The 8,563-nt window shown below is 57.5% G+C and overlaps 1 protein-coding gene across 2 annotated transcripts; it reads right to left on the minus strand.

Moving 5' to 3' along the window:
* Positions 1-802: 802 nt before the first annotated feature.
* SPIB (Spi-B transcription factor) lies at positions 803-7,921 on the minus strand. Of its 2 annotated transcripts, XM_010947020.3 has the most exons (6): positions 7,802-7,921; positions 6,751-6,778; positions 5,088-5,160; positions 4,596-4,807; positions 4,061-4,211; positions 803-2,716 (listed from the first exon to the last, which is right to left on the minus strand). In XM_010947020.3, exons 1-6 carry the CDS (start codon positions 7,822-7,824, stop codon positions 2,418-2,420), a joined length of 786 nt encoding a protein of 261 aa, XP_010945322.1. In that variant the 5' UTR covers positions 7,825-7,921; the 3' UTR covers positions 803-2,417. The 2 variants fall into 2 exon arrangements, with proteins under 2 accessions (XP_010945322.1, XP_074227162.1); XM_074371061.1 differs by lacking the exon at positions 7,802-7,921 and having other exon boundaries at positions 6,751-6,959.
* Between the last annotated feature and the right edge of the window lie 642 nt (positions 7,922-8,563).

The following is an 8,563-nucleotide window of genomic DNA, read 5'->3' on the forward strand; positions in this document are numbered from 1 at the left end:
GGGGACCTGTGGCTTTCTGAATGGGGGTGGTGGCGGCTGGATGCCGGGGTGAGGCAAGGTGAGGGAGATAAGGAGGGGATTGAGGGCGGAGGGTCCTGGGGACATCAGGTATTATGGGGAGAAGGGCGAGGTGGGTGTGAGAGAGAGAAGAGGGGGCTTGGAGTTAAGGCCGAGGACGGGCGAGGAAGTAACTCCGGTTGAGGGACCCAGTATGAGTGAAGACAAGTTCCTCCCGGTTTTCTTCCTGCCCGTAGCCAACCCCCACGCCGCATCCTTTTCCAAAACCCCCTAAGAGCCGGAAACTTCCCTGCCTTCAGGGAGCTCCAAGCCAACCCGGCGGCAGCTTCCCCTTGACGTCACGGGTTGCTAGGCAGACTGCTACGCAGCTCCAGCGGGCCCAGCGAGGTAGTGGAGCGTCTGGAGCCGGGAGAGCTACACTGCTGCCTGGGGCTTCTCATTCCGCCCCGTCTGTCCGAGGGCTGTACCCAGAAAGAAGAGGACAGAGACCCAGACGGACAGGAAGAGGGTAGGGAAGGAATCCAGTCGTCAAGAAGAAGGAGACAAAAGCTGAATGGAACCACCAGGGTCTGCATCTCAAGCCCTGACCGCGGCCTTCAAGGCTCAGCCTGGTTGGGTTCTAACTGCGTCTTGCATCTACTCGCTTATCGTCCTCCTCGCTGATCCAGCGTCTCTGCGGGCCGGCAGGCCCGGGTGGATGGGCAGCATCGCGGCCCCTGACAGAGGGGCCTAGGCGGTCTGTCTACCTTGATTTGTTGTATTTTATTTTATTCTACACTTGGGGTAAAGATGAGAGTTTTTGCAGCAGGTACTTTATTTGCAAGAGGAGGCCCCCAGGAAGACATTTTGTCCCTGGCACGCCCCTCCCCCTCCACCGCCACAGGGGTGGGGCGGGCGGGGCTGCTGTCCTCTTGACAGCAGCGTGGGCTCTACTACTGGCCCCTGTGTGCCCCTGCAAGGACCTCTTCCCTCTCTGGGTCCTTGATGCTCCTTCCTGGTTTTCCTTCCGGCCATCAGCAGGTAGATGGGTGGATTTCAGGAGATGTATCAAAGACTGGACAGGGCTGCGAGGGATTTTCAGGATCTTCCGCCTCTTCCTCAAACTGGCCCAGAAGCAGCAAGTCTTTCACCCTAGATCCTCCAGCCAGCCAGGTTCAAGGACCTGGGACTCTGGCTTCTTGGCCCACTGCCTCTGACACCCCTCTACTCCTCCTTGGGTTCCAATCAGAGCTCCCACAGTTCATCTAGGCTTCAACTCAGGCTGGGCTCACACGAAAATGGTTGGGGCCAAGGGGCACCGGAGAGAAGTCGCTGGGGTATGACAGCCAGGGTGGCGGGGACTTGGACAGATCAGAGGACAGAAGCCCCATTAGGAGGGACCACCACCCTGATCCAGCCGAAAAGCTGGCCCACCATTGCTGGACTGTGCAGTCTCTGGATAGAACTGGCATGGCCAGGGCTGCCAGAATCCCCCAGAAATCAGTTGAATGGCCAGAACGATCCCCACCCTGGCCCAGAGAAGGACATTCCAGGAGGGGAGGGTCCTCGTGAGAACTCAGGGCTGTTGGTGGGGTCACCAGAGAGGCATATCAGATGGGGATCCCAGATGTGACTGGAGGATCCCAGGCAAACAAGAGCACCCCAGAGTTGGCCCAACATGACAAGGTTCCCCCACCCCCACCCCCGCAAACCTGACAAGGATGTTTTCAGTCATGGCAAAAGGATCCTGGAGGCACCCTAGATGTGATTGGAGAGTTCCTGACATAAAACAGTGATAGCAGGGTGGTTCCAGAGAATTAGGGGATCTCAAAGATGACAAAGGGATTGGGGGGAGACAGATAGACCGAGAGAGTAACAGATGGGCACAGAGACTTGTAAAGTTTCCCAAAGGGACCCAGACATAACTAGGAGATCTCAGATCTGACAGGAGGGACCCAGACATGAGAAGGGGATCCCGGAGAGATCTGGACAGGGCTTAGGGTTGCTGGCTGAGCCCCACTCCTGGTGTGGTGATCTGCAGGCTCACCCTCCACTAGATGAGATTGAGGGCTCTCAGAGAGGTCCCGGGATCGCAGACATCACAAGGAGATTCCAGGGAAGCTCTTGAGATTCTGGAAGCACTGCTCACGCCACCCTACCCTGCCCCCTACTCCACACAGACACAGAGTATAGTCTGTGGGTCCTTTGACCCAAGACATGAAGGTCTTGGGGACCCTGGACATGAAAAGGGAATCCCAAAGGGGCCCCAGACACGACTGGGGAGGGGTCCCAGAGGGGCCCTGACCAGGGCCCCGGGAATATGACAGCGCCCCGCCCCCGCCACCAGTGTGGGGGATCCGCGGGTCCTATGACCTAGGGTGTGGGGGCGCCTGAGAGCCCCCCGAGAGGCCGCCCTGGGCTCAGGCCCGGCGGGCGGCGGGCAGCAGCGCACTGTCAAACTGGTAGGTGAGCTTGCGCTTGACCTTGCGGATCTCGCCGGTCTTGGCGTAGTTGCGCAGGGCGCGTGCCAGCTTCTGGTAGGTCATGCGCTTACGGTTGCCCTTCTGCTGGCCCCAGCGGCGCGCCAGGAGCTCCTTGTGCTTGGAGGAGAACTGGAAGACCCCGGCGCCCGGCTCCACCCACCACACGCACTCGCGCATGTCTCCGCGCGTCAGCAGCCCCAGCAGGAACTGGTACAGGCGCAGCTTCTTGCGGGCCCCTGCGGGTGGGGGCGGGGCGCGTTAGAGGAGGTGTCCTTCAGGCCCCGCCCCCTACGCCCCGCCCTGCTGCACCCCCACCACCCCGGCTCTGTCCCCCCATCAAGGGAATGGAGGTGAGGGAGGCGGGCTATCTCTGCCACCACCCTCCCATCCAGGGCAAGTTGCTCCCCACCCCAAAGCTGTCACCCCAGAACCTCCTCCCGCTTCCCTGCTTTCTTTTTCAGGATGTGTCTCTTGTGAGTCTGCTCGGAGGCCAACACATTATCTGTTGAGCCCATGGATGAATCTGTGAAACGGGTTGGCTGTGCTCCTCAAAGGCTTATGAGAAAGAGAGGTGACTGGTGGTAAAGAGATCTAGAGTGGGTGTAAATCCGCCTGGCCATTTCTCCAGCTCTGAGCCTCGCAGACTCTCAGCTCTGGGGAGAGGCCAAGGGGTCTGACTCCCAATCTCCTATTAACAGCAAGGGCCCTACAGAGCTGGGTGGGGGGTTCATAGCAGGGCATTGGATACAAGAACTCCACCTCTGTCATTTCCCTGCTGTGTGACATTGGGGTGGTGACTTAACCTCTCCAACTGGCATTTCCTCAGCTATAAGTGAGGCATGTATATGTATGTGTGTTACAGATCTTTGTGAAGCACTTAATATCTGGTGCTGCACTAGGCACTGTACAATTATGAGCTCTTTAAAAATTTTTTGTTTTGTTTTTTGGTTTGGGGAGGTAATTAGGTTTGTTTGTTTGTTTGTTTATTATTTAACGGAGATACTAGGGATGCAACCCAGGACCTTGTGCATGCTAAGCATGCATTCTACCACTGAGCTATATCCTCCCTCCCAATTATGAGCTCATTTAATCTTCATCAGAACCTCACGAGATGGGGATGATGATAAGGATGCCCATTCTACAGATGAGAAACTGAGGCCCAGAACAGAAAAGTAACTAATAATTCCAGCTTCCAGGGGTTGCGAATAATGGATGTCGGGCCCATAGGGAGAAGCAGTTGACTAGATGGGAGTTGAGACTGTGATTATTTCTGTTGCTATTGTCCATAATGATGGTGAAGATTTATTGAGTGCTTACTCTGTGCCAAGCACTGCTATCTCCTTTACACGTATGGTCCTCCCTAATCCTCCCAGCTACCAATAACAGACACTATTACTGTTATCCCCATTGTACAGATAGACCAAAGCACAGAGAGGTAGAGGCAGTTGCCTGAGGCAACACAGCCAGTGGAAGGCAGATCTGGGAACTGCCCTCAGCCCTGGAGGATAGATAGGAGACGCTTGGGAGATCATGTTTCCTTTCACTCCCTGCCCCCATCTCCAGTTGGAGTCCCCACATACCTGCCTCAGATGCCCTCCCCTCGGGGCCAGATACGAGGGCCTCATCCGACTCGCTGTCCGAGACCTCCAGGGCAGGACTGTCCAACAAGAGGTCCTCTTCCTCTGACAGCACGGGGCTGGGGTATGGGGTGTACGCTGGGGGGCCCAGGGTCTGCGGAAGGTCAGGGTTGCCTGTAGTCCTGGGGGGCCCCCTGGTCTCCCTCCCTCTGCTTTCGTCCCTTGGCTCCTTCCTGGTCCCTGACCATGGCTCTCCCCGCTCTGCTCATAGCCTCGGTTCTGATCTCCATGCCGTGGCCAGGGGACACCTGAGGCCACCTCTGTGAAAACCTGCCCAACACCAACAACGGCCATTGGCGCTGCCCCTTGGCCCACGTTTGGGCCTCTGGTGGTTGGTTCGTGCCATGGAGTCATATGGTGCTTAACCTCTGAGGATCATCAGAGGATGTTCACGTGTGGGCAAGGTTTGATGCAGTGCCTGGCGCCTAGTAAACCTTAATCAAATGATGGGGATTTTCACTGTCTCCCCGCCCCTCACCTGGCTGGTGAAGTCCTCCATTGGGTACGCTGGGAAGCCAGGCCCTGGGGCCTCCAGGCTGGGGGCCGGGTCCAGGTTCCCCCCAGGGGGGTAGGTTGAGGGTCCGTAACAGAGCTGGACACCCTGGGGGTGGCTGAAGGTGGCCACAGCCGGGTCAAAGGTTTCATAGGAAGCGGCAGGGAGAGCTGGACTGAGGCCGTAGCTCCACAGGTCTGGGGGAAGGGCACTGATTCAGAAGCTGGGAGGTCTGGCCACGGCCCCTTCCCCCTTGATGCCCCTGGCACAGAGGGGCCATTGTGGGCTGTGCAAATCTCTGACCCCAGGATTTGCATGGCAAGAGGGTGGGTAGGAGCGGGAAAGGGAGGAAGTCTGGAGGCCTCGGCTTACCTTGTCTGCTGTGCCAGGTGAAAACCTCCCCTGGGCCTCAGCACCCCCATCTGTGAAATGGGCCCAAGGGGTAGGTGGGGAAGGGTCTGGGCCAGGGTCACTCACCGGGAGCCCCCTCTGAATCCGGGTAACTGGAGTGCTTGCAGCTGTCCAGGTCGTAGAAGACTCCATCTGGGTACTAATGGGGGAGAAGGAGGAAAAGAGAGGTTCCCCCAAGCTGCAGGGAGACCCTACCGCCCCCTGGACCAGCAGGGAGACTCTGCCAGGCTGGGAGAGGAAAAGGAAGAGACACAGGAACTAAAAGAGACAGCACAGAGACAGAGACAGAGAGACGGCATGAGAGAGGCACAGAGAGACACAGAGACTAGGCACCAGAGACGGGGCAAAGAGGGACACACAGAGACACAAAGCTGCAAGACTGGGCGTCGCAGCGGAAACACACACAGACCCAGAGACATACACACAGAGGATGAGAGACAGACACAGGCAGACACACAGACACACGGAGACCCAGGGTCTCATAGAGGGACACAGCAGCCCCCTCCTAGCAAGACTGTAGACTCCCGGGAACCCCAGCTCCTCGCCAGTACACAGTCGGGACATAGCAGCTGGTGAAGGCATAGAATTCCCCCAGCCTTGCCGGCCTCCAAGCCAGGGTGTAGGGTGAGAGGCAGGGATGTGTTTGCAACAGAGGCAAAGAAGGTCTCAAGGCTCCTTGCATCCACTTCCATATCTCTTCGATTCGTCCCAAGAGTCGTGTTGCTTTAGCAATTACAGTCTAAGACCAGTGATCTCACTACTAGGTATTTACCCACGAGAACTATGTCCACCGAATAGCCGGGTTCAAGAACAGTCCAAGCAGCTTGATTAACAGCCCCAAACAGGACACAGCCCAAGCGCCCAGGAACAGGAGAATGGACACACAAACTGGGATGTGGTCCCAGGACAGAATACTATACAGCAAGGAAAAAGGACCACCGCCTGACACACACTTGATGTTGAGTGAAGGAAGCCAGGCCCCAAGGGGGGCACCCTGTGTGATTCAACGAATATAAAGTTCAAAACCAGGCAGCCATAATCCGTGGTGGAAAATATCAGAGGTGGGTATTGATCGGGCAGGGACGTGAGGGACTCTTCCGGCGTGATGGCGATGTTCTATGTTGCGGTCTGGTGAACAGTTACCCAGGTGTGTGCATAAGGTAGCACCTCATTGAGCTGTACACAAGAGTTGTCACTTTCCCAACTTGTAAGTCATACCTCAATTCAAAAAAAAAAAAAAGCCAAACTCTTCAAGGAGGGTGGGATGTACAGGGTAGGGGCACCCACAAGGGTGTTCTTTCAAGCACATGAGTGAGGTTTTACTTCTTGGCCTGGGCTGTGGGTTCATGGGTGTGGGATAGAGTGTTCTGTGTGTCTGAAATAGTTCCAATTCAATTTTTGAAAATACAAAGCCAAGCGGAGAAGGGAAGAAGGAATAAGGAGATTTCCTGAATGTGAGATGGACAGAGGAAGAGACACAAAGTCAAAGACATAAAGACCCACCCTTCCCCGTTTAAGGAAGTGGACCAGAGTCTGCGAGAAGGTAAGAAACATTAGGAAAAAGTCTGTGAGGAAGATTGGGTTCGGGGGGCAGGAGGGGTGGGAGATACTGAGGAAAAGTCAGAGACAAAGGGACAGAAAGGAGCAAACGGGGAAACTGAGGTAGAGAGATCGTCATGGGCCCCATGGGCCACCCCCACCCCTCCCTGGCCCCCAGGACCCCACTCACCAGACAGCTGAAGTGTGGCCCATCGAGCCTGGAAGGGGAGAGACACAGGGGCATGTCACGGGTGTCTTCAGCCTCCTGAGACTCCAAGCGGTTGGGGGGTGAATGGGGGAGAGGCAGCTGCAGCTGTGACCACCGCAGCTCGTCCTGCTGCGTGTCTGTGTGAGACCAGCCCCACCGCACTCACCCCCACTCTCCCACCCGGACAGGAAGTGGGGGGCAGGGGCCAGGCAAATGTTTCCCCCCTCCCCTGGGATTTGCATAGACAGAGGCTGGGCGGGGGCAGGGAAAGTGAGGGAGAGAAAGTCCCAGGAGAGGAGATATGTGGGTGCCTGAAGGCGGGTGGGGGCGGGGCAGGGGGCCTCTGTGAGCCAGTCAGTTAAATGGGTCCATCTTGGACAGGAGGAGAGAGAAGGAGAGACGTCTGGGTAGAGATGGGAAAACTCTGAAGAGATTCAGCGAAGGGGAAGAGGTGAGGAGGGGAGGGAGAAAGGAATAGAGACATTCATGCAGGGATGCTGGAAGTATTTTTTTAAGCCCCAGAGATAGATGGGGTGGGGGATAGATAGGGTGACAGATGGAGAGAGAAGACAGACAGAATCAGAAGGAGACAGGAAGGGACAGAGACAGAGAGGGCCAGAGGCAGAGAACAGAGGCCCAGAACAGAACAGATGTGGCAGGAAGCACAGTGAGTGGACACAGAGAGCAAGTCAGGGGATGCAGGGAGACTCAGAGGGAGACAAGGAGGGAGAGATACAGAGATGGAGGGCGCCTCGGAAGAGGACAGCCAGTGGGAGGGAAACAGGTGTACCAAGGGAAAGAGATCTTCGGGATCCAAGAAAGACAGGGATGGGAACGAGGAAGGAATTGAAGTGGGAGAGGAAAAAAATAGATCCTAGAGTGGGGAGAGACAGTGTGGAGCCCCCTCCCTTTCCAGGCACCTGCCCTCTGGGTGGGGCCAAGACCACCGCCTCTGGGGGAGGCCCCGTAGAGGGGTCAAAGGTATAGCACGGGGTTTGGGTCCTGAGTGCAGGTTTTTGGGGCCCCTACTTACTGTGCAGCCTCTAGCGTGAGCATGGTGGTGCTGGGCTGGGTTTGCTGCTGGCTGGCTGAAGCCACCACCCCTATTTATACCTTGGCCCAGCCCCCTGGGGGGGGCAGGGGTGCTTGCTGCTGTGAGCTCAGCTCAGCCCTCCTCAAAAATCCCCTCAGGGAGGGGGTCGGGGAGGGGGCTGGATTGCACAACCCCTTGGTCACGTGGTTGGGAGGGTCGGTCCAGGGGCTGTCTGGATTTGGGGATCCCCGGGCTGAGGGGTGGAGATGGGAGAGAAGCTGGACTTGGGGGCACCCTGAAAAACTAACAAAGGGGCCAAGGGGTCCTGTGGTCAGTGAAGGTGGGGCTCTGGACCCAGGAGCCGGAGAGGAGTGGGTTGGGGGGCTGGGGGGGCACATGGAGACGGACAGCAGACTTGAGCCCTGGAGGTGTCACAAGGCCAGCTGGGAGGTGGGGTCAGGCTCTCCGAGTGGACGTGGATTGGGCGGGGGTCCCTGAGGAAAACCCAGGCCCAAAGCTGGTGAGGACCCCGAGGTGGAAACATTGTGGGTGTGTGACACGGAAGGGGGGGTCCCCTGGTCGTTCCGGGGAGTGGGAGCCTCTGAGCCAGGGGCTGCCCCAGGCCTGGAGGAAACAGGTCAGCACCTGGAGGGCGGAGAGGAGCTAGATGCTCACTCAAGGCCTCGAAGGAGGGGTCATGGGGCGGGGATGGGGGGGGAGACTGAGGCAGGCCCGGGCTGTATGGGGCTGGCGGCCGAGGCG

The sequence above is a fragment of the Camelus bactrianus genome, chromosome 9, assembly GCF_048773025.1.
Source record: "Camelus bactrianus isolate YW-2024 breed Bactrian camel chromosome 9, ASM4877302v1, whole genome shotgun sequence".
Taxonomy (NCBI): domain Eukaryota; kingdom Metazoa; phylum Chordata; class Mammalia; order Artiodactyla; family Camelidae; genus Camelus; species Camelus bactrianus.

What these genes read in the sequence shown, in the direction of transcription:
- SPIB (XM_074371061.1), bottom strand. Translation starts at nt 6,804, where the DNA reads ATGCCCCTGTGTCTCTCCCCTTCCAGGCTCGATGGGCCACACTTCAGC. An exon ending in GGCCACACTTCAGCTGTCTG is followed by an intron (nt 5,161 to 6,750) that starts GTGAGTGGGGTC and finishes CTCCCCCATTAG; the next exon opens with TACCCAGATGGAGTCTTCTA. An exon ending in GGATTCAGAGGGGGCTCCCG is followed by an intron (nt 4,808 to 5,087) that starts GTGAGTGACCCT and finishes CCCTTCCCCCAG; the next exon opens with ACCTGTGGAGCTACGGCCTC.